At 67.7% G+C, this 22,490-nt stretch overlaps 3 protein-coding genes across 13 annotated transcripts in view; 1 reads left to right on the top strand and 2 right to left on the bottom strand.

The window, feature by feature from the left end:
• Positions 1-281: 281 nt before the first annotated feature.
• LRRC45 (leucine rich repeat containing 45) lies at positions 282-8,166 on the bottom strand. Of its 3 annotated transcripts, none has more exons than XM_080825475.1 (17): positions 7,546-7,901; positions 6,984-7,045; positions 6,493-6,563; positions 6,032-6,210; positions 5,646-5,810; positions 4,553-4,665; positions 4,169-4,227; positions 3,792-3,869; positions 3,383-3,518; positions 3,225-3,302; positions 3,014-3,125; positions 2,845-2,915; positions 2,377-2,469; positions 2,022-2,114; positions 1,360-1,530; positions 1,142-1,289; positions 282-928 (listed from the first exon to the last, which is right to left on the bottom strand). In XM_080825475.1, exons 1-17 carry the CDS (start codon positions 7,763-7,765, stop codon positions 732-734), a joined length of 2,046 nt encoding a protein of 681 aa, XP_080681601.1. In that variant the 5' UTR covers positions 7,766-7,901; the 3' UTR covers positions 282-731. The 3 variants fall into 3 exon arrangements, with proteins under 3 accessions (XP_080681601.1, XP_080681602.1, XP_080681600.1); XM_080825476.1 differs by having other exon boundaries at positions 283-928; positions 1,360-1,533; positions 5,646-5,774; positions 7,546-8,166; XM_080825474.1 differs by having other exon boundaries at positions 283-928; positions 1,360-1,533.
• Positions 8,167-8,314: 148 nt separating this feature from the next.
• Positions 8,315-12,684, top strand: CENPX (centromere protein X). Of its 5 annotated transcripts, none has more exons than XR_013968109.1 (6): positions 8,315-8,468; positions 10,727-10,778; positions 10,994-11,047; positions 11,187-11,341; positions 11,429-11,581; positions 11,705-11,843. XR_013968109.1 is itself a non-coding variant. In XM_080825575.1 (5 exons), exons 1-5 carry the CDS (start codon positions 8,439-8,441, stop codon positions 11,441-11,443), a joined length of 306 nt encoding a protein of 101 aa, XP_080681701.1. In that variant the 5' UTR covers positions 8,315-8,438; the 3' UTR covers positions 11,444-11,880. The 5 variants fall into 5 exon arrangements, 2 of the variants coding, with proteins under 2 accessions (XP_080681701.1, XP_080681702.1); XR_013968107.1 differs by having other exon boundaries at positions 8,319-8,468; positions 11,253-11,341; positions 11,705-11,880; XR_013968108.1 differs by having other exon boundaries at positions 8,319-8,468; positions 11,253-11,341; positions 11,682-11,847.
• Positions 12,062-22,490, bottom strand: part of ASPSCR1 (ASPSCR1 tether for SLC2A4, UBX domain containing) — a 24,812-nt gene continuing 14,383 nt past the window's right edge. For 2 of the 5 annotated variants that reach the window (XM_080825485.1, XM_080825487.1), the window contains exons 8-16: positions 18,831-18,970; positions 18,533-18,614; positions 18,071-18,137; positions 17,328-17,390; positions 16,715-16,767; positions 13,548-13,599; positions 13,246-13,315; positions 12,992-13,167; positions 12,810-12,909 (exon numbers count right to left, since the gene is read on the bottom strand). In XM_080825485.1, the coding sequence (XP_080681611.1) occupies positions 12,896-12,909; positions 12,992-13,167; positions 13,246-13,315; positions 13,548-13,599; positions 16,715-16,767; positions 17,328-17,390; positions 18,071-18,137; positions 18,533-18,614; positions 18,831-18,970 (717 nt within the window). In that variant the 3' untranslated portion in view covers positions 12,810-12,895. Of the gene's footprint in view, positions 12,104-12,809; positions 12,910-12,991; positions 13,168-13,245; positions 13,316-13,547; positions 13,600-16,714; positions 16,768-17,327; positions 17,391-18,070; positions 18,138-18,532; positions 18,615-18,830; positions 18,971-22,490 lie in introns of those variants that run through there. The other 3 variants (XR_013968105.1, XR_013968104.1, XM_080825486.1) reach the window with 3 other exon arrangements.

Below are 22,490 nucleotides of genomic sequence, written 5' to 3'. Positions count from 1 at the left end.
CCGCCCCCACCAGGCTGAGCTGGGGCGGTCTGTGTGCCTGTGGCTCCTGCCGGGGAGGGCGTGCCCAGGGCCGGCTCTGCCGGAGGGGCTGACACCCACCCGCGCTCTGGCCAGGAGACTGCAGGTGCCAGCGCTGCCCTGTCCGTCCACCGCCCCCACCCCCACCGTGGGCAGGAGGGAAAGGCCACCCAGATGCACCCGGACGGTCTTCCTTCCAGGGCTGGGGCAGAGGGTGCCTGGGGCATCGGCGCACAAACGTGGGAAAAGGTACCAGCCCAGAATGTATCACAAATTGCAAAAGTTCTGTATTTCAAGAAACCAGCAGACGGGGCAGCGGCCAGGCACGGTCAGTTGTGAAAGGGGCCTGTGTGGGTACGTTTCGCGGGCTGACCGCCAGCGAGAAGGGGCTGCCGTGGAGCAGGGACGGCTCTTTCGGGTTTTCTTCCCCCATGTGTGATTCATGTTCCTGGGGACTGGAGGAAGGACTCGGGGAGCGCGGGGTTGGGGGGGTGGTGCTCACTCCAGACGTCGTGGCCAGCCGCCCTGGGCTCGCGGAGCCAGGCACCCCGGTGGTGAGCAGCAGCGGTCCCCACTCACTGATCCCACCAGCCCCAGGTCCCAGCAGCACACTCCCTGCCAGGCTGTTTTAAGAAAGTGACGGACAGGGATGGGACCCACAGACCTCTGGGAGGTGCTGCCTTCCTGCCTCCCCCCCAGGCTCCTGCCTCCCTTCACTTCTGCGGGCTCAGAGCCCTCAGAGGAGACCCCTGCACGTAAGCCAGGACAGCATTTTGCAGGAAGCTGGCCCTCTGGACCTCCTCCTCCCGGATCCGGGCGATCTCGGCCTCCTTGAGCCGAAGTTTCTCCCGGAGAGAGGCGTTCTCACTCTCCCTGTCCAGAAGCGCCTCCCGGTGGTCACTTGCGATCACTGCGGGACAAGAAACTCCGGTGGGGGCGGTACCGGCTCAGGGCCCGCCCTGGACCCCAGGCCCTCGGGAGGTGGGCAGAGCCGCCGGCGGGGGGTGGGGGGGATGGGCTCGGAGATGCGGACACTGCCCGGTGGCATGGGCACTGCCCGGCGCTGCAGCCTGGCCGCCCCTCGGGTCACCCAGGAGAACGGGTCCCGCCAAGCTCAGCTCACCTTTCAGCCGGCGCTCCAGGGCCGCCACCTTCTCTCTCAGCGCCTCCTGGGCCGCCAGCTCTGCCTGTAGGCGGCCGTTCTGCTCCTGCAGCTCCACCCGGACCCTGCTCACCTCCGCCACCTTCTCTTGGTCCTTGTGGCTCAGTTCCTGCCAGACACGGGGGTGAGAGGGGGGCTGGAAGCCGGGGGGGGGGTGCTTCCCTCTAAGTCCTGCGTACCTGCTGCAGCTCCTCCAGGCGCCGCCTCAGGCCTTCCACCTGCAGGCCCAGCTGGCTGGCCCGGGCCTGGGCATCGGCCACCGTCTGTCTCTGCTGCAGGCAGGCGCTCTGAGCCTCATCCCGGGCCTGCGCCAGCAGCCGCAGCTTCTCCTCCAGGTGAGCCAGGCGCTGCTGCTGTTGAAGGGAGGGGGGCTGGTGAGCAACGAGGGGTGGGCCCAAGCCCGCCTGCTGCTTCCCTGCGTGTGGCCCTGGGCTCACAGGGCTGGGAGGGACCCCCCTGCTCAGCCAGAGGGGGCTTTCACGTGCGACACGGAGGCCGCCTCCGATGCGTTCTCTGAACAGGCTCCACTTGAACTAGGCTACGGGAGTCGCCCTCTCCCAGGCTGACCATTCTGCCCTCTGGGTCCTGGCTTTGGCCATGCAAACCCCTTCCCCCATCCCGGGGCCGGTCGTCAGTGGCTCTTTGTAGGGGGGTTGGATATGATCCTAGACCTGACCTGCTCAGACTCCTATCTGCCCCTGTACCCTTGGGGCTCCTGTCCCTCACCTCCCATGACTGAGCCACAAATCTGGGTCTGGCCTGTGCACTTCAGCCCCTCAGGCCTCACTGCCCGGCAGGCACTGCACGCAGCAAGCTCCAGCTTGCCCGGCCTCGGGCTCACCTCTTCCAGACGGACTTGGTTCTTGGCCTTGATGAGCTCCTCCTCAGCCTGGCCACGCTCGCTGAGAGCCGCTGCCTTCACCCGGCTCAGCTCCTGCACCACACACAGTGACCCACTGGGCCTGCCCTGCCCTGGCCAGGGACTCGTCTGGGAGTACTGGGGGTACCCCTGCTCCAGCCTCCCGAGAGCCTCGCTCACTAGGCGGGGTTGCTATGGCTGAGGGATCCCACGTCCCACTGCATTAAGTCCCTCTGGCCTCAGGGCTCTTGGTGGGTGGTCCTGATGGGGTTCTGAGACCACAGAAGGGGTGCCCCAGGGAAGGGCAGGGCCTGGCACCCAGCCAGCACATGCTCACCTCCTCCAGGGATAGGCGGGAGGCCTCCAGCCTCTGTACCCTTTCCTGCATGGCCCTCTCACTCTCTTCCAGGTGACGAGTCACGTGTTCCACCTGCCCAGGTGAGGGGGCAGAACAGGGCTGGAAGACTAGCTCCCCAGCTTATGTCCCCTCATGGAACCCCCACCCCGTGGCAGGCGAGTCCTGGGGACACTTTCCTCCCGGAGGGGCTGCTCCTTATCGCTTTGGAGGAAACAAGGATGGAGGACACATCCCAGTGCCACACCCAGGTGGCAGCTGGCGCTAGCGTGCTTTCTAGAAGCTGGTCGGGAGTTTCTGGGTCTGTCATCTGCTGGGGCTGGCAAAGAACGACCAGCCGGCACCCCGAGGCTGTCAGGGGCGCACAGCCAGGGGTCTGCACGGGGGACACCATGCCACCCTGGACGGACAGCAGGGGCAGCAGGGGCCGGTGGTGTCATTAACAAGCACCTCCTTGGCCCGCAGCTGCTCCAAGTCTTCTAAGCTCTGTCGGGACCGTTTCTTCTCCAGTTCCAGACGCTCTGAAAGCCCAGGGGGGAGAGCATGGGTGGGACTCCCTGGGGGGCCCTCGCGCCCTGTCCTCCCCTCTCTGGGCCCTCAGCTGCCGGCAGGTGCCCACCCTCGGCCTGGCTGGCCCGCATCTTCAGCTCCGCCGTCGCGCTGCTCAGCTCCTGCCGGGCCAGGAACAGCTGCTCCTGCCGAGACCTCACCTTCCGCTCCAGCTCGTCCACCTGGGGAGCCAGCACCATGGACGGGCAGCATCGGCCCCGGTCCCTGCCCCGTGGGCCCTGCCCCCGCCTCCCAGGAGGCCTGGCCCCACATCCCCATACCTGGTTTCGCAGAAGCAGGTTCTTCTCGTTGGCAGCGGATAAGTCTCTGAGGAGCTTAGACTCCCGCTCTGCTGCCTCCTGCGGGTGACAGGGCACCGGTCACCACCGGTCACCCCGGCAGGCATCGCCTGCCCAGTCGCCCACCCCTCCCTGCTCACCTGCTGCTCTAGCCTGTGCTCCTTCGCCTGCCTCTGCGCCAGGCTCTGCTGCTCCTGCTCTGCGGCGGCCAAGAGCTCCCCCAGGCTCTGGGCCTTCTGCTCGGACAGAGCCTGGGCGGCCTCCGCCATCTGCAGCCTGCAAGGAGGGAAAAGCCAGCGCCCCCCAGCTGCACCTGGAGCCTTGCAAAGGCACCACTGTTCTCGTTCTTGCCAACCACTAGTCAACTCAGCTAGAGCTCGCCTCCTTCAAGAAGTCTTCCGGGATTACCAACCAAGTGGTCTCCCACCTCAACTTTGTACACTGGCGTCTAGGGCTCCTGTGTGTATCCCTCTTTTCTGCCCACGGACAGGTCTCTAAAATGTTCCGGAGCCACCCCTCCCCCACGCTCGTGCCCTCCACCCCACTTACTTGGCCTTGAGGGCGTTGATGACGGAATGTCTCTCGTTCAGGGCTTCCTGAAGCTGCTCCACACGTGCGGCCGACGCCCTGTAAGCAGAGAGGTAGGCCCGAGAACCCCCACCTCGGAGCGCGGCCAGGCCCCCCCGGGCTCGGGTACCGGCCGCTGCTCCTCCCCCTTCCACAGCGCTCCAGGGGCAGCCGGGGAGGTTCTCAGTGCCAGCCGCAACCCTCCAGCCAGCGTGCTGGGCAAGCACATGCTACCCTCTCGTCGGTGGGCAGGTGACAAAGCTCAGGGTCCGTCACCCCACGAGGCCGGAGTCGGGGCTGAACCCTCAGGCCCACTGCCCTCCGGAGCTGTGCCTCTGTGGCCCTGGGGCCGCGCTCACCTGCTGCTCCTGGCTATCTCTTTTCTCTGCTTGTCGATCGTCTCCATCAAGTCCAGGAACTGGGGACAGAGCCAGCCAGAGCCCCGTCAGGGCCTGGAGCCTGCTTATCGCCCCGGTCAAGCAGGACGGAGAGCAGACACCCGCAAAAAGCAGAACAGAAAAGCATTTGCCTTGTCTGGGAGGGGGACAGGGCTCCCACACAGGGAGGCCCACCTGCCCACCCACCCGGCCGGAAGTCAGACCAAAAGGCTGCCTCTCGGGCTTGAGTACTGGCCACTCAGAAAAACCCTCGGGCGCAGAGGAAGACGGCCGGCCGGAACCGAGGCGGGCCCTGCGTCCACGTAGCTGGAGAGGCTCTGCGGTCAGAAGCAGTGCTGTCCTCACCTGCCTGGACTTCTCTTCCTGGAGGTGCTGTACCTCCTTGCTGAGCACGTGGGTGCGGGCCTGGTTCTCTCGGGAAGTGGTCTGCCGCTCCCGGTTGCGGTCCATGGCTTGCTCTATGGGAAAGAGCCCAGCGATCCACTGAGGGGGCTCCTCAGCCCTCGAGGGGGCCAACAGTTAGCCCAGCCCTGGGCCTGGAAGCCAGTCGTCGGAGAACCAACCCCGTCTGCAGTCTCGCCCCTCGAATGAGACTGTGCTAGGAGGGGAGGGCTTCAGTAGGGGTAGGGACGGGGGTAATGGTGGGGCCGGGAGCCACGGAGGCACATGTGCAGGGGGGCACACACATGGGGAGAGGCGGGGAGACTGCTCAGCTGCCAGACATGGGGATTTTCCTGGGGCACCTGGGCTCCATCCCCAAGGTCAGAGTCCACTGTTCGACTTATAAGAACTGAATGTCATGCTCAACTCCCGTGTTCTGGAGGGATTCAGGCAGCATTTGGAGAGGAGCCCGCCAAAAGCTAGGGCACTAGCAGAAGTTGGGGATGACGACACAGGCCAGGCCGGCCCAGCAGGGTTAGGGTTAGGGTTAGGGTTCCAGTCTGAGCTCACGCCCCGGGGCGGCTGGCACTACCAGCAGGACAGTAGCCACGCGGAGCGACACAGTGTTCTACTGGGCTTGGGGCTGAGTTGTCGGGGTCGCTGAGGGGAAGGGACCATGGAGCCAGGCGGGCCCCACACCCACAGAGCTCCCACGCACAGCCATGAACTCTGGGGCGCGGGAGCAGATGCCGAGAAGGCCCCTTCCAGCTGTGGCTGGGCCACCAAGGCATGGGCGTGGCCCTCGAGGCCCCAAGCCACGGTGCCTCCGCTTCTTCGTCTGTGCCAGGGTCGGCTGGCGGGGCTGAGGAGGGGTGCACACACTGAGGGGAGCTCAGAGCAGGGCAAGGCAGAGCGCCGCCAGCTCGCCACACCACACCCCTCCCTTCTCCCTCTCCTTCCCGTGTCTGATTTAGGCTGCCTCCCGATGCCTGGACACATCCCTGTCCTGAGCCCCGAGCCACCCCTCCCGCGGTGGCTGGTGGCCCTGCGCGCGTACCCACGGCTCTGAGGACGTCGCCTGGGACGTTGTTCCCAGCTAGCTCCAGCCTCCACAGGGCTCTGTTGCGGGGCAGAGAGTTCACCAGGGCCCGGCCCCCCAGGAGGCCGATGTTATTCCAGCGCAGGTCTGGAGGGAAACCTGCTATCACCAGATGGAGCGCACCTGGACAGAGCCGGCCCAGCCCGGGATGCTTTCTTCGGGGGAGGGTCCTCCTTGCAGGAGCCCTGCTCCCCGGCAACCTCCCCACAACACCTTCCTGCCCCCTTGCTTCCGGAGGACCAAAGCAGCAGCAAGGGAAAGCGGCAGCAGGGAGACTGAGGGAGCAGTGGCTGGGGCCCCAGACCGCAGGCCTGGCAGAGAAGGCCAGTGCAGGGCGGCCTCACCCAGCTGCTGGAGGCTGGCATTACAGGTCAGGGCCGAGGCCAGCTCCTCCGCGCCCTTGTGGCTGATCTGGTTGTTGCGGAGGTCGAGCTGCCGGAGGGTGCCATTGCCTGCCAGGGCCCCGCAGAAGGCGGCAAAGGCATCTTCCCACGTGCCCAGGTTGTTCCACTCGAGCGTGAGGCTGCAGGAAAGGTGGCCGTGAGCTGTGTGGCCCCAAGGAGCACCCTGTGGTCACAGGGACCAGAGGGGAGGTGCAGGGTTCAGGGTCTCGGGCAGAAAGGCTGAAGCCATGTGAGTAACTGATACTTGCCAACTCCCTACTGCTGGACGGGAGACACAGACGACCAGCCTGGAGATGACGCTCTCAGGCTATATAATGTCCCTGAGCCGACCCCGAACGACTCATGGGGGTGGGCGGTGCTGGGGGCCGGCGGAGAGGGCAGGGGCCCGGACCACACTTTACCTCTGAATGGACTTGTTCTGTCGGAGAAGTAGTCCCAGAGCCTCGGTGCCCGCAGCTTGGAGGTTATTGCCCTGGAGCAGGAAGACGCAGGCTGGTTAGTTCCGTGTCGTCACAGGCTGGGCTCTAAATGCCACGTCCACACCCCACAGGGCCCTGGTCAGGCAGCGGATGAGGCCAGGGGGACCGCTCCCGGCACCAGGTGCAGCTCCTTTCAGGTGCTGCTGTCCCGGGCCGTAGGGGGCCTCCTGGTGCAGGTTCATTGTCTGTTCATGTGAACAGTCTGGAACTCGCATTCCTGACCTCCAATCACCACCCACCCCATCAAGACCATCAGAAATCCGTGTGGAGCCCTGTGTGCCAAGAGTACTTAGAGACACTGTCTCTGGCCACCATCCAGATTTTCAGGCTGCCGGGACACTCAAATCTCCCCCCACCCGCCGCACCCCCACTCCGGTCTCAAGCAGTACGCCCCCGAGTGCAGACCTGCTCACCTTTAGATCTAGAAACCGCACAATGGTGTTGGCACACAGCCCCTGGAGCAGCAGTGTGGCCCCTGTAAGGGAGTACGGCTGTCATTCTGTGTCCCTGAGCTCCTCCCTACGGGCTCCAGCTTGGAGCAGCAACCCAGACGTAGGAGAGAGAGGACTGTCCCAGTGGCCCTCCATGGTCAGGATTCATGCCAGGAATGAGTTGCCCTGCTCACTGCCAGCTTTGAAACATCTGCAGTCTGTGCTAGGCTCAGAGCCGGGCTACCAGCCTCACGCTCTCCAGCACACGAGGCCTCTGCTAAGTCAGGGGAAGATAAGGTTTCTCTGTTACAAAGAGAACCTGTCCCCTGCTGCCAGGGACACCGCTGCTGCCTTTAAGTACATACGGTGCAGAAGAACAGAAACCTCACAAAGGCAAGGTCTGGGGCGAAGGAAGAGCTCTCTGCCAGAGGCTGCCAAGGAACGAGGGCCATGCGCAAAGCAGGGCAAGGCCAGGCTGCCACAGCCCAGGCGCGGCTCTCGGGTCCCGAGGGTTGCCTGCCCCCGCCTGGGCTCGGGTGCCCACCTTCCTCGCTCAGCATGCAGTCGCTCAGGATGAGCTCCGTCAGCAGGGCCTCCTTCTGCAGCAGCTTGCCCAAGGCCCGGCAGGTGTCCACCGTCAGGCTCTGGGCGGCCAGGTCCAGCCGGCCCCGCGGCAGCTCCTGCAGTTTCTGCAGGACAGCCTCCTGGGGCTCGGCCCCGCTCTCCCGGCACAGCCGGCTGTAGCAGTGCCGGAACTCCTCCATGGCACGCTCGTAGGGACGCGCCTCGCCGCGGGCCCGCGGGCGCTGCCCGGCCCCCTCCCTAAGGGCCTCTCCCGTGGGGGCCTACGGCGCCGGGCAGCTCAGGGTGGAGCACGAGGGCCCCGAGGTCCTCAGCAGCCGCGCACCGAGGGACAAACCGAACTGGTTCTCCAGGAGGGAGACCCCATGACGGCGGGGAGGAGGGGGGGTGGGCAGGGGCCGCTCCCGCAGGGAACCGGGGAGTCCGCCAGGCGGCGGGGATGAGGGCCCCTCGCAGACGGCTCTCCCGCGGCGGGGCGGGACCCCAGGAACCCAGCCCACGCGCTTCGGACCCTACTCCCCCGCCGCGGGTCCGCGCGGCCGCCGCGAAGCCTCAGTATCCAGGAAGAGCGGGACGCGCCGGGAAGGGCGGGCGGAAACTGCAACTCCCAGGAGGCTTTGCGTGGGGCGGCGGGTGGGAGGGGGAAAGCGCGCGTTTCTCGCCGCGGACCAATAGGGACGAGGGGGCGGGCACGCGCTGCGGGCCCACGGAGGGCGGGGTCTGAGGGGCGGGGCCGCGGGAGGCGCGCTCCGGGATGATTGGCTGGAGGAGCGGGGGCGGGGCTTCGGAGGGCGCGCTCAGGGCGGACTGGCTGGGGGCTCCCGGGTTTGTGGAGGGCGCGCCGGGGCGACTGTCATGGAAGGAGCTGGCGGCGGCTTCCGGAAAGTGAGAGGGCGGCGGGGCGGCGGGGCGGCCGGGCGGGGCGGGGGGCGGCCGGGCGGGGCGGGGGGCGCCGCGAGCCGGCCCCACGCGGGACTCCCGCTCCCGGAGTCGCGCCCTCGGCCCTCCGCGGGTGGGGTCGTGCGCCCGCGTCCCCCGAGGCCGAGCCGGCGGCCGGGCTTGCGGCGGGGGGCGGGGGGCGCTCGGACGGGGCGGCCCCCGGGACTGGCCGTCGGCGCGGCGCGAGCGGCTGCAGGCGGCTGGCCGGTGGCCGCGCCGCCCGCACGTTCTCCGGCTTCCCTTTGGCCTGCGGCCTCCCGCGGGGCCCTGGGCTTCGCGTCCCGCCCGCGCGGGGCGGAAACTGGCCGCTCTGTGTCCCTTCCTGGGGGGCGGGGGGCTCCGCACGGGCCCTCCCGGACACGGCGCGCTGCGGGCCCCGGACACAGGGTCACCCGGTTCGGACGTGGTGCAAGTGCGGTGCTGCTAGTGCGGAAACGGAGGCAGGGCTAGGTCCGACTCAAGCCGCCCCGCTCCGGAGCCTCACCGTTCGCTCTGCCCGGGCGGCGCGGCCCTGCGGGCGGACCGTACGGGGCCCTGCGGGAGGCGCCGAGCGGGGCAGCAGGCCGGTGAGCCAGGAAGGCCCGGGGCCTTGCTCCGCCAGTGCCAGTGGGAGCCCCTGCCTTAGGGAGAGGCGGGGGCTCTGGGGCTCGCCTTGTGCTTCAGGCCTCTCTGCTTTGGCCCCCGGGAGGGCGGCTCGGCCGGCAGCGGTCAGTGACTGAAAAGGCAAAGGCACTGAGGCCAGGGTGGCCTGGCAGAGCGGTGGTCGCACGAGTCCCCCCGTTGTAAGTGCTGGAGAGGGGAGCACCCGCAGACCTGGAGAGCCCCGAGTCCCCACCCCAAGGGCTCCGGCCAGAGCTGGGGTGATGATCATTACCCTTGAGCAGGGCTGTCCCAGGTAGGGCGGAGGGTCAGAGGGGAGCCCAAGGGCCTGCGGGCAGCGGGGAGAGGCTGACTGGGTCCCAGGGCCTGCCCTGCCCTCCACAGCCTGCACTCACTGGCCTGTTTCAGGAATCACCACACGCAGCTGGTGCTGGGCTGCAGCGGCCCTGAGGGGTACCCTCCCCAGGGTGCAGGGGGCAGGGGGGGGGCGCAGAGCCTCAGGGGCCTTTCCCAGCACCTCCTCGGTAGGCAGCAGCAGGACCCGCAGGTGGCACCAGGCTCTCACCGTCTCTGCTGGGAGGGCGAGGCTGCCTCCGCCTGACCCCGTGGCAAGTTCTCACCCTCCTGAGCCTGGGCCCCGTGGCCTCCACTCCCTCCCCTGCCCGTCTGCTCTGCTCTTGGAGCTGCACTGGGTGAGGCAGCGAAGCCTCCCACTGCTACAGCTGGAGCATGGCCACTCCCCAGCTCACCTTCCCCACACGTCACTTCTGGGCTCCTCCTGCCTCCCCACCGGGGCTGCTGGCTCCTCATTCACGGCCTCTTCTGGCTGGACCCTGCTCTCCGTAACGTCCCTTGCCCACCCCCCAAGTCCTCACCATCCTTCGATCTTCTGGAAGGTTCTTCTCCACTCCAGCCACCTGCCCGGCCACTCTGCTTGGGGGCGTCGTGTGTGTCCTTCACTCAGCATTTTCCAAACGGAGCTCCTGGCCCCAGAATCTCTTCCGGCCACACCCCCCAGCTCTGCAGAGTGGTGCTGTCCTCTAGGGGCTCCAGCCCCCCACCTTGAGGAGTCTGAGCTTGGCCCCACCCATGTCTGCTCAGGCTCTGCCCGCCGTCTTCCCGCATTCACCCTGAGCATCTATCACGGGAGCAGCCCAGCCTCTGCTCAGCCCTGAGCTCCGCACAGTGGCCGTCCCAGGCCCGCATGGGGGAGACTCCAGGGAGGGACCTCAAAGGGAGTTGACCTGTGCCTAGAGCAGGGTCTGGCACCAGCTAGATTGTGCTGGCGGTGGGGACACACCTGCCAAAGGGCCCACTCGGGGAGAGCACCTCAGCCCCGGGGTCGGTCGGGAGTGCAAGACCGCCTGGGATCCTACAAGGACTGGAGCCCAGAGAGCAGTGGGTGGGCACCTGGGCTGCCCCCGCTTGTTCCCCACCTGTGTCTGACTTGTGATGCTCCTGGAGGCATCGGGGGATCCTCATTGCCCAGTCCCCTGCCCCAGGAGACGGCCTCTCCAGGGTAGAACTGTCCATGGGGGTCTGTGGCAGGTTGGGGAGGTGATGGGCCGCTGACCCCTCTGCCCGCCCCTGTCCCCACCCCCCAGGACCTGGTGAGCAAGCTGCTGCATGTGCACTTCACGGACGGCAAGACCAAAGGTTCGTGACACCAGCTGGCGGGCAGGGCCACACCAGGGAGCTGCCAGGCGCCCGTGACCCTGCACTGCAGCTCTGGGGGGAGCCGAGGCCTCGGGGACGGCAGAGGGCCACCTGCGTGAGGCGGCGACAAGTCAGGAGTGAGGAAAGCAGGGGACGCAGGGCAGCAGGGGAGGGCAGGCCGCAGGTCCAACAACTCGCTCCCCTCCTCCTTGCAGTGGGCGGGGACGCGCTGCGGCTCATGGCGGAGCTGCTGACGATCTTCGTTGTGGGTGAGCCGGGGCCCCCAGCAGACCGGTCCTGACACTGTCCCCTTGTGTTTTCTTGGCGGGGGGGGGGGTCCCCGGGGGGGGGGTCCCCACCCACCTCTGACCCATCCTCCCAGCAGTGATAACGCTCTGTGTCCGCTAGCTCAGGGTTCTGAGCCGCCGGTCCCCTCCCACCTCTCCCCCTCACCATCCTCCCATGTGGTGGCAGAAGCGGCCGTCCGCAGTGTCCGGCAGGCCCAGGCAGAAGACCTGGCTCTCGTGGACGTGGACCAGCTGGAGAAGGTGCTGCCTCAGCTGGTAGGTGCCCCAGTGTCCCATCCTGCGTCCCGCCCTCCCGGGAGCAGGGCTGGAGGCTCGTGGTTCTGAGTGCTGCTCTCCCCACAGCTCCTGGACTTTTAGGGGCCGCCACCCTCACTGCAGCCTGCTGTCTGAGCTAAGGCGAGGCCCTGCGCCCCATTTCTGTGGCCTCTGGCTTCAGACAGGGAAGGAGATGTTGATGCTGGAGAACCCCCTCTCCAGTCCCCAAGACTGAGCCAGGTAGTGGCAAATGCCTCACTCCTCCTGGTGACCTCCTACTGCTGACCGCCTGGACACAGGAGATTGGGGGGGGGGTCGCCAAGGGGACCCAGGGGCGCAGGTGGCTTCCCCTTACGCCCACAGGTGTGAGAGAAGGCAGGTGCCACGAAGCAGCGGGGGCCCGACGCCCCGCCGTCAAAGCTCCCATGTGACCGTGTAGCCATCTGATGCCCTCAGAAGCCGCCTCCCTGAGCTATCAATAAACCTTCGATGCAGGACACACTGTCAGGCACGCCCCTCCGTGGCTGTCACCCAAAGTCAAGTTGCTTCAAAGCCTCCTGGCTGCCTCTATCCACGTGGCTGGAAGGGACGCCCGGCTCCGAGGCAGGCCAACCCGGACCTCGCGTGGGAGTGGCCTGCCGAGGGCCACGGCAGGGCCCGCACACACATGGCCGCTCGCTGGGAGGACAGTACGATGGTTCTGCCATGGGATACAAGGCCATGTGGCCGCCACTGGGCCAGGAATGTCGCTATGGGCAGGGCCTGCAGGCGGAGACCAGTCAGGAGCTTGGTCCGGGTGGTACGGCGGCCCCTGAAAGTGCGGGGGCCTCTTCGCCCCACAGTACCCACCTCGCTTTAGCTCTGACACCCACCCAGTGTCTGCAGCCAGGACACACAGAGGGGCAGGAAGTCCCCTGGGGAAGACAACAGTCACCCCACCCACCAGGGGGATCAGGAGGGCCCCTGCAGCACCCCCAGGGGCAGCCTGACCCACACCTGAGCAGGGCATGGGCTGGAGGGCAAGGCTGCCCTCCCGGGCTTAGCACTACTGGCTCCTTCCTGCGCCCCTTCCCATGCTGACCCCCCTCCTCGGGGAGTCTCAGGGCTTCAAAGTGCTGGGAGTGTGTGGAAGTGATCAGACCTGAAGGGGAAGCTGGCAAGAACCCGCGCCCCACAGCCACTGAGAAGTGCCTCGGGGGCACCAGCCTGCCCTCCCCAAGTGCCCCGTCCTCCGGTCCCAGTGCCCTGAGCTAGGGCGGCCCTGCCTGCACGCAGCCCGGCCTGGGGCCTTTCTCGCACTGGTAACTCCCGGTGTCAATTAGGTAAAGTTAGCGACTCAGTGCGGACGCCTGTGCCTTTGTTCCCAAGCACGAGAACTCAGCACACAGCACCATCCAGACCAGTGGCAGGACCAATGGGCCCAGGGGACAGCGGGGACCTTTCCTGGAGAAAGGACCAGAGGAGGGTCTTGAGAGCAGCTCACACCTTTATTCCCGCTCAGGGTGGGGAGGGGTCCCGCGGCCGGCACACAGGGCACGTCCAGGCTGGTGGCGCTCACCTCTTGCTGGCTGCAATTCGAGCACCGGGATGATGACCGGCGGGTCCCCAGGAGGTGGCCCCTCCCTCCCCACGGCGCCCCTGCTACGCTACCTGGCAGCTTCAGCCACTTGGGGACCTTCCCCAGATCCCTCCTGACTGGCGGGGCCGCTCCGGGGCTGGGTTCAGAGAGCCCCACTGCCCCTGCCTCGGCCGCTGGCTCTGACTCGAGGGGCGCAGGATCAGGGGCTGGCATCGGGGATGGGGTTCCGGCAGCCCTGGACATGCACCTGCGGGCAAAAGGCCAGGGTACAGGATGGCTGGCGTGCTGGGGCAGGGCCTCTCTGCTCCCCACTGCGGGCGCTCACCTGGCCACCAGCATGTCCGCTGCAGATGGGGAGACCGTGCGTTCCAACAGCCGAGGCTCCAAGAAGAGGCCTGCAGGACACGGAGCCCACCCTCAGGCCACAGAGACGGCCCCTGCCCACCACTGCTCTGCTCTGGGAGGGGATGGGGCCCAGGCAGGTGGCTGTCCTGGGAATAGGGTATCAGGCACGGGTCTCCCTCCCAGACGGGAAGAAAATCCCCTACTCTGGGGCATATGATGAGCCTGGACACTGGGCCCAGGGCTGGCCAGCCATGGCGGGCAAAGAGAAGGACCCCCACCCACCGGTTGGTTCCTCTGCTCCGAAGTGCACGAGGGCCGCAGGGAAGAGATCTGCCTGTAGGGAGAACGGGAGGCAGCTCAGGGCACCAGGTGGGGACCGTAGGTAAGCAGAAAGGCCACAGGGGATGGACAGGGTGGGCGGCACCCCTCTTTTGTGGTGGCCTCTAGGGCCACGTGTGAAGCTCGGGGCATTCACCGGGACCAGCGGTCCACTGAGGGTCACAGCCCCAGCCAGGTCCCCCCAGCTAGAGCAGCCTGCCCCAGTCGCAGCCAGGCCCGCTGGGAGACCACAGGGGTCCCTCCGGGGGCCAGCCCTGAGCACCACACAATAGAAAGCTTTCGGAACGTGCGCGCTGCCTCCCAACGAGCCCCCCTCCCGCCCGCCCGGTTCCCGGAAGCCCCCACCCTCAGCAGACACGGCAGAGGAAACGAAGGGGGATGCAGCGAATGCGGGGGGGGGGGTGTGGGAAGAAAGACGGGGCCGCGTGGATCAACGAACAGAGCACAGGAGTGTGCGGCCGCGGCCAGATGGGCTGCCTCAGGCTCAGGGCAAGTGCCCAGACCTGCAGACAGCGGGGACCCTGGGCTGGCCCGGGCCCGGGGAGTGGGGGTGCTCCTGGAGCCAAGGGGCTTTAGAGTCCTGGGCAGGCAGGTGCTGCCCTGGTCAGCTAGCTCTGAGAGTTCACTACCCAAGGCCCCAGAAGCCCACAGAGGGGTTCCCGGACCGCACTCCGGGCTGTGACCCGGTAGGAAGAGCTGGGGCCAGGCGGCGAGCAGCCCCGCCCACGGCGAGCTGCTGCTAGGGGGGCCCACACCCCGTGCCGTCAGGGGCCTGGGCACTGCCTCTCCTGAGTCTCCTTCCCTGGGGGTAGTGGTGCCCAGTTCCTGCTCAGGGTGGGTCAAGGATGACGTGCCCCTAGGACCCAGCAGGGGGCTAAACTCCAGGCTGCAGGCAGGGGGCCCCAGAGGCCACCACTCGTGTCTGTACCTGAGGGGGCTGGGGCTGCAAACCCTAATGCTGGCCAGAGGACCCCTGTCCTCGCCCTCAGTGGAAGGGGCAGCCACCAGGTGAGCCCTTCCCCTCCGCTCTCTTAGAGAAGCTTCCAAGGCCAAGCCTAGGAACACGGGACCAAAACCGAGGAGGGGCCAGGTCAGAAAACCCCACCGCCCGTTCTGACACCAGATCAAAGCCTTGCTCGGAGGCGCTGCAGGCACCAGGGCCCTGGAGGCACCAGAAGCCAGGGAGCAGGAGGGGGCACAGGACCGAGCGCCCAGCCCTCGGCTGACCCTCCGGGTACCGCGGCCATTCTCAGTGAGCGCGGGAATGTTTTGTGTGGCCGTGGAGCCTGCGGCTGCAGGGCTTCAAGTCTCGAAGGACCCCGCTCACCAGCCAGGAGTCCTCCGGGGCCCCGGGGCACCTTCTCCTGACCCCAGCCTCCCACCAGAACGACCCCACTCGCTTGCTGACACCTTTGGGATTCCCACCCAACAAGGGGTGATCACACACCACGGGAGACCACCATGACCATCAGGAGGGAGACCCTACTCTCCTGTTCAGGCCGAGGTGGTCTGCACAGGTCACGGCCATCTTCAGGACCTGCTAAGGCTGACCCTGGACCCCACACGAGGCCGAGGGCAGGGGGGTCTGCGGGGCTCAGGACAACACCAGCACTGGAAGCAGATCGGACAGGCCCCGGGGGCTCCTGTGCCTGCCAGCGGCACCCCCACCTCCTCCCACACCCCTGTCCGCAGCCCCACCTTCCCCAGAACTCCCTCTCCCGGCCCAGTGGCCAAAAGGGGCAGCTGGGCCCCCGTCCCTCACACCTACCCCAGGCTGTCACTCTGTGGAGCTCAGGACCGGCCCCCCGGCAGCCTCCCTCCCGGGCAGCCAGCAGCCAGAGCACAGCCCTGCCAGGGACATGAAAGCGCGCGGCTTCCGCGCCCACGCCTGCTCAGCCACACAAGGGAGAAAGGCTTCCTTCCCCGAGCCCTGCCAGCTCTCTGATCGCAGGCGGGCGGGGACGCCACCCCGCACGGAGGCCCCCGGCCGCTCCAGGCGGAGCTGACAGATGAAAGGAGACAGCTGCTGGTAGCTGGGGGCAGAGTGTCACCAGGAATCAGGCTGCTGGGGCAGGAGGACAGGCAGCACCCCAGGGCTCCTCGTCGGGGCGGGACCGGGCACCAGTCCCCCTCCATCCCACAGCATCTCCTCAACGCAATGTTTATCAACAGGCTGGCCAGTGAGGAAGGGAGGGAGGAGGCGGGGCGGGATGGAGGAAGAGGCCCAGCGCCTCGGGGCTCCTGGGGGCTGAGAGGGGGGAACTGGGGGAGGGGGGGCAGCGCCCTGCTCCAGCCCCCCGGACTCCTTCCCTTGGTGAGCTTCCAGCCTCTGCGGGGCCTTGCCCCAAGTCCCCCACAAAGGTGGCAGCCCCAGGCAGGAGGCAGACCCCCCTGGCCCAGCTCAGACCTCTGCAGGGCCTGCCAGCCACTTCACAAGGCCCGGCCTCTGGTACTAATTAAAATATCTGAGAAGACTGTGAAGGGAAACCATTAGGCCAGAGGGCTGGAGAGGCCCCAGGCGACCCTCCCAGGAGCAAAGGGACAGGACATTCTGCCTGATTCTGGAAGGCAGCCCCCAGGGGAGCACACAGAGGCACCTCACCTCACTTTCAGGGGCTCTGGGGGCCACAGGGAGGGTCGGGCAGAAGCAGACTCTAGTGGGGAGGGCGCAGCACGCATTCCCGGCAGAGGCCTCGGGGTGCAGGGGAGAGGTGAGGCAGGGAAGCAGGCAGGGCAGCAGTCGCTGCGGCCTGCGGCCAAACGGGCCTGACAACCGCCAGCCCAGGGTCCCGCAGGCAGCCAGCCACCCGCAGGGGAGGCCTCCAACCCCGCCCTCGGGGGGGGCCCTCTCACCCAGACTCCAGGCCAGGGAGACCCCGGCTCAGGAAGGCTGGCAGCCGGCTGGGCAGGCCCCTCCCCGCCGGGGCAGGAAGCGAGGAGGCTGGAAAGCCCCAGCACCAGCTTCAGAGGTGCTCTGGGCCCTCGCACACCGCACCCCACCCCCCTGCCCCGTCCACCCGGCTACGAGGCGTCGTCCTCCCGGCCGCCCTCCAGAGCCAGGCCAGCGGCACCTGCGCCCCCAACCCCGCAGCCCAGCAGAGGGCCGGTACCTGAAAGAGGGTCAGTGTGGGGTCATCCAGGACGGTTTTTGGAGGAGTGATGACTGCAAAGAGAGAGTTGTCTGGGCCAGGAAGCCTTGCCCCTGCCCCTTGCCCACACTCCCCAGGGACACAGGCCTGAGGGGGAGGGGGATGCCCAGAGCCCGCAGCCTCATCTGGGGTATTTCCAAGGGGCCCCCTCACCTCACAGCCCTCTGCCCACCTCTCCGCTGCAGCAAAAACCCTGGCAGGGGGCTCAGGAGTTCGGTGGCCTGGGACCAAGGAACCCTGGCCCCACACAGTTCCCCGCACAGACGCGTGGCCTGACTCCTCCCTCCCCAGATGCCCCTGGAGGGAGAAACTCCCAGAAGCCCGGGAGAAGGAGGCAAGGCTGGAGGCCAAGGGTGCAGGGATTCTGAGGTGGGGCAAAGACCAAGCTCCCTTCCCCGTTCCTCGGTCCTTGGACTTGTCCTCAGATGCCGGTGGGGCTCCCACGGTGGGGACCGGCCCACCCCCACCACATTGTTTCTAGGGAACAAGCTGCTTTGAGCCCCAGCTGGGAGGGGCCGGGGGTCCCTGGCACCCAGACCCTCCCGGCTGCACGCAGGAGAGCTGAGGAACTCACACAGGTAGAAGGGCAGCTCGGGGTCCCCCAGGCAGCTCCTCACAAAGGCCCGCAGATCCGCCACTGGAGGAGGGAGCGCAGGGTAAGCGGACGGCTCCACAGGAGGACACGGGCCACCTCAAGCCCACCGCGGGGCTGGCCCCCTCCCGGGACGGGACCAGCAGGGCCCCGCGCCACCCAGACCCCCACGACCCTACGGGCGCGGGAGGCCCGGCAGCTCGCCGTCTCCGCCTCAGGTGTGCCACGACCCCGCTCCCACCCAGACCCCAGACCGAGGCTCCGGGGCTGGAACCCCAAGCTCATCCCTTCCGCAGCCCCCCGAGACACCCGGCCTGGCCAGGCCCCGGCCCCGCGGGAGCCTCCCTCCCTTTGTCTCCCACCCCGCCCGCAATCCAGTCCCGGACTCCGCCCTCGCGCGGCCCCCGCAGTCTGGGGCAGACTTCACCGGACACCTCACTCAGGACTGGTGACGCCGCTGGGTGCCCTCTGAGCGGCAGCCCCAAGCCGGAGACCCCTGCTGCTGGGGGTGCCGGGCCCACCCGTCCCCTGGGTACTCCTGTCTCACCCGCGCTCTGAACAGGCTGACGCAGGGGGCACCCCAGCCCTGTGTCCACCCCCGACACTCTCTGCAAGCTCACGGCCTGTCCCATAGACGGCAACGAAGCCAGAAACACCCATGACCCCTGACGGCCCGGCACCCGCAGCCCCGTGGTCGGGAAGAGAAGGCCGGCGGAGCCGCTCACCTGTCTCGCTGGGGCGGAAGAAGCCTTGCAGGATGTAGCGGTCCGGAAACAGGACCCTCAGGACCACCTGGGCCGCGAGGACGCCACACATCAGGAGAACGGCCGAAGCCCGGTCCGTGGCCCCCTCAGGCCCACGACGGCCAGGTCCCCCGAACCCAGCCAGAAGACGCCGGGGCTGGGGCAGGCAGGAGGGCCGGCCACCCGGCCGCAGCCACCGCAGGCCTGCTCGTGGCCTGCCTGCCCCCAGCCTGCCCGACACGAGGGGCTGGTCGAGCACCACCGTGCGTATTTGTAAAGACACATCAACGCCTCTTTCCGTCGTACGACGAGGCAGAATGACCATAACGCAAGGCTGTGCAGGCCTCGTGGGAAGTGTGGGGGACCCCAGCCGAGGGCGCGGGGACGGGGCCCACATTCCAGCAGGACACACGCCCAGATGCTCCCCCCACCCCTTCTCCATGCCTTAGGGTAGCGCTCCAGCTTCTCCCTCCTCTGGGCCTCCCTGAAAGCCTTGGTCACCAAGGGTGCTTCTTCCAGACGCTTCCTGCAGGGGGATGGGGTGGGAGCGTGAAGGTCTGGGGTCTCCAGGGCCAACCCGAGCAGAGGCCCCACACACCCACCCGGGCTCTGTGGGCCGCCCCGCCACATAGGGATGGATGGGACAGGGGGACGAGGGGCCTGTCCGGAACCCCTGACCCTCAGACGTGCTACCGAGGATGTGGGAGCAGGGAGACGATGGAAACGCCGATGGCACACCCACCGCTCACTCTTGAGCTGGGCCAAGCGTCTCCTCACGTCGTCCACAGTCACTTCGAAGAACTCGTCCGGCAGCTCCGCAGGCCAGGCCTGGAGCAGCTCCTCCAGGTCGGGGTGGCACACCACGGGGTCCCGGTCCACTGGCTGGCGGGCAGAGGGCGCGGCTGACACAGGGCCCCTGGGCCTCCCAGCGGGAGCAGCCGCACAGAGCCCTGAGCCAAGCCCGGACCGCACCAGCCACCCCGGTCAGTCCGAGGTCAGGGCCAGAGGGCCAGGACTGGACACCCTCCTTCCACGCCTCCTGCTCAGCCCCACGGACACAGAGACCCTCACTCACCGGCAGGGCATGGGCCCCTGGACACGGCCCAGCCAGGCCCAGCCGGCCAGGTCCCCTCGCTACTGGGGGGGCTCCGGGAGTGGACTGAGGGGCCAGCCTCCCCCAGCAGCTCCTGTGCTCACTCCGTCTCCAGGAGGGCCTCCCACTAAGAGGCCGAGGGAGCTGCCTGTTACCAGGGTCCCCCAAATAGAGACAAACTCGGGGAGCAACACCCTGCTGGAGGCCACACTGGGGCTCCCCAGGAGGGCAGGGGAAGCAACAGCCCCCAGATTAGAGCTTTGGCAGAAACCTGCCCCACGGCTGAGCTGCCCCCGGCCCACCCTCTGACCTCCCTGAGGACACAAAAAGGGACGCATCACTCCTGACTAGCAGTAACGATGATGAAGATGAGAGAAATCGTGAGGCAGGACTTGCTTGGCCCAAGGTGCCGCCGGGGGGTAACTGCCACCGTTGAGTCCCATGACCACAGGGTGGGACACCTCTAGGCGCCAAGGCTGCCACGGGGCCGGGCCTGACCAGGGCGCGAAGTTCCAGCCCAGGAGGCCAGCTTCTGCCCTCTGCCGCCTCCTCTCTGTACCAGGCTGTGGGCCCAGCAGGCTCTGGGAGCACCCGTCCCCAGCCGACCCTCCCTCTAGCCGTCCCCACAGCCCGCCCTGCCCCACAGCCCAGGCTCACCACCCTGGGGACTGACACACCTGCCGGGGTCTCCAGTGCTACCCCCCAGCCACACCCGAGGCCTTGACCGTCTACCCCCGCAGGCCCTGCGGTCCGGCCAGTGCCAGGCCTCACGAGCCCTCCCCTGTGAAGGGAGGTAGGTTCTCACCAGAAAGCCCTCTGACCCGGAGGCACAGGGCAGAGCAGCTGCAAAGGGCTGGCCGCAGCTCCGGCCGCAGGGCCCGTAGGTGGCTGGCCGGGGCCCCCGGGGGCTGCCCGCTCGCAGCCACAAGGATCCTGCGCTGCCGCGGGCAGTCTACACCAGAGCCTTTTGTAACAAGATGCCAGGCGCCAGGCTGCCCCCCACAGCCACGGCGCCTGCATTCCAGAAGGGCCAAGAGCTGGCCTGGGCGCCTGGGGCGGGCTGCAGGGGGGAGCGAGGGCAGGACGCGGATGCGCCCAGGCTGGGAGCCGGAGCCGCCGCGTTCGCTCAAGCACGAAGCCTGCAGGCTAACGCCTGGCTCCAAGGCCACCCCGTCACGGTCTCCCGCTGGGAGGACCCACCGCAGGCGCACGAGTTGCCCCAAGAACCCAGCCGTCTGGTGGCGTGCGGTCCGTGGCACGGAAGGGAGTCTGCGTGCCCAGACCTGGCCGGCGAAGCCAGTCCCAGGGAGCCCTGCCCACTGGTTCTCGTGGTCCTCCTGGGCACTCCAGGGCCTGACCTCGGGTGGCCAGGACCGCGGGCTGCCGGCAGTGCTGGTGACCCCAAGGCCCATGGCCCACTCCCCAGGCAATTCCAGACCGGGGGAAGGGACGCCAGCAACCGGCTCCGGGCCGCTCAGGAGCCATGGACTCCCAGTCACAAAACAAAACGGACAAAATTCTTCTGGGTTTTGGACCTACTTTTGGTTCCTTCTCTCCTCCCGCCTCTCACTCTGCTCCAGAAACCTGTCTGTCACACAGAAGCTGGGAGCCGGGCCCCACGCAGGAACCAGAGGTCTGGGAAAGAGCCACCAGCAGAGCCCAGGGCCAGGCCCCCTGACGTCCTGGCCCCGGGCAGGCCCTGTCCCACGGGAACAGACCGAAGCCCACGGCTGGGCTGCTAGGAACGACCACCCAACTGCTCAGTGACGGAGAGAGAGGCCAGGCAGCCTCAAACACCTCTGCCTGGCCCTCCCCCGGAGAGCATTTCCACGGTGGAGAAGAGGGGCTGGGCTGGGGGCGGGGGGGAGCCAGGGAGGCTGGGGCCCGGCAGCGGCTGGGCTGAGCCCCGGTCCTGCTCCTGCCTGAGGCTCTGCCGGCAAACCACCCTCCCCTGCGGTTCCTTCTCCCACCGTGCCCGGTCCCAGCAGTCACTCCGCACGGCCCCTGTCCTGGGCGGGTTCGGGGAGAGGTCTGGGGATGGAGAGCAAAGCTCTAGGAGACATCCTTGGGGAAAGAGCGCATGTGGCGGCCGCCGTGAGGGAAAGCCATGGCGGAACGGGGGATGGAGAGACGGAGAGTGAGCAGGAGGTCAACGGCCTTAATGCTGCCTACAAAGTGGGTGACGCTGGCCAGAGCCCAGGAGGCACGTGAGAGGGGCAGGAGCACGCTCTGCGGGGGACAACGGCCCAAGGCTGGACAGACACTGGACAGACACACAGCCCATTCAGAGGTGGGGATGCGGTGACCAACCACCGGCCTGGCCGGCCTGCGGAACATGCCCTGCTTCGCCAGGACGGGACGCGGGAGGGAGACCACAGGGGGCGGCCGTGGGGCCTTGCCTGGCCGTGGGGCCTTGCCTACCCGTGGCCCCGCGCCAGGCTCGGTGCGGCCGAAGGTAAGGCCCGGCCCGGGGTGGAGAGCCGGCAGGGCCGGGCAGGCTGGGCGCTGGGCTGACACCCTCCGGCAGCGGCCGAGAGGCCCCGGGCACCCCAGGCCCCTCCTGCCGGAAGCGGCCTCGCGGCTGCTGAGGCTCATTTTCTTGACAGTAATTTTCCGGGACGTGATGACACACAGAGAAAAAAATGTAAAAGGGACTTGGGGGTGACCTCAACCTCCGATTCTCCAACGTTCCTGTGAGGCCTCCTGTTGGCCTCCCCCAATCCCAGCCCAGACCGTCCTCTGACAATGGTCTTTGGTCAAAGGGAATGTGAAGCGTTTCCCCTTGAGGCTTGGAGCCTAAATGAATCCGGACGAGAGGGCCGCGGGCCAAACCTCCGGAGTTACTCACCGAGCCGGCGCCCTGCGTCCTCCGCGGGGCTGAGCCAGAGGGCGAGGCCAGGCCGCACCGGCGACTACCGGGAACGCCGGGCAGAGGAAACGGGAGTACGGGGCAGCCGAGCACCAGCCGAGGCCCCCACACGCCCGTGCGTGACCAGACCACCGCCCCTGCGGGCAAGCCAGGGAGCCCCCAAAGGACCGAAACGAGCGAACGCAGCTGTGGCGTGGGTCTCCCGGCGAAGACACACGGCGCGAGGTCAGCCAGCCACAGACAGGAGAACACCCACGTGGCGGAGCAGTGCTGGGCGGCCCCCAAGTCCCATCAGGGTGGGGGCCCGAAGACAGAGCCCTCGGGCCCCGCCCGGCCCAGCCCAGGCGTCCAGGGCCCCTCTCCCCGAAACCTGGCCGCGGCAGAGAGAGCTGGAGGGGACCTTTCGGGCCACGATCTACCTGCCCTCGGCCTCAGCAGCA

Source organism: Martes martes (assembly GCF_963455335.1).
Source record: "Martes martes genome assembly, chromosome: 16".
NCBI classification, from domain to species: domain Eukaryota; kingdom Metazoa; phylum Chordata; class Mammalia; order Carnivora; family Mustelidae; genus Martes; species Martes martes.
Note: the sequence above shows the minus strand (reverse complement) of the source record. Positions and strands in the feature narration are given on the sequence as shown.

Bases quoted from the DNA above. Each gene is read 5' to 3' on its own strand.
- LRRC45 (XM_080825474.1), bottom strand. From the start codon at position 7,765: ATGGAGGAGTTCCGGCACTGCTACAGCCGGCTGTGCCGGGAGAGCGGG. The intron at 6,564-6,983 runs GTGAGCAGGTCT...TTCCTGCTCCAG, and splicing joins TGCGGTTTCTAGATCTAAAG to GGCAATAACCTCCAAGCTGC. The intron at 4,228-4,552 runs GTGAGGACAGCA...CTCTGTCCCCAG, and splicing joins AGGAAGAGAAGTCCAGGCAG to TTCCTGGACTTGATGGAGAC.
- CENPX (XM_080825575.1), top strand. From the start codon at position 8,439: ATGGAAGGAGCTGGCGGCGGCTTCCGGAAA. The intron at 8,469-10,726 runs GTGAGAGGGCGG...CCCACCCCCCAG, and splicing joins CTGGCGGCGGCTTCCGGAAA to GACCTGGTGAGCAAGCTGCT. The intron at 11,048-11,186 runs GTGAGCCGGGGC...TGTGTCCGCTAG, and splicing joins GCTGACGATCTTCGTTGTGG to CTCAGGGTTCTGAGCCGCCG.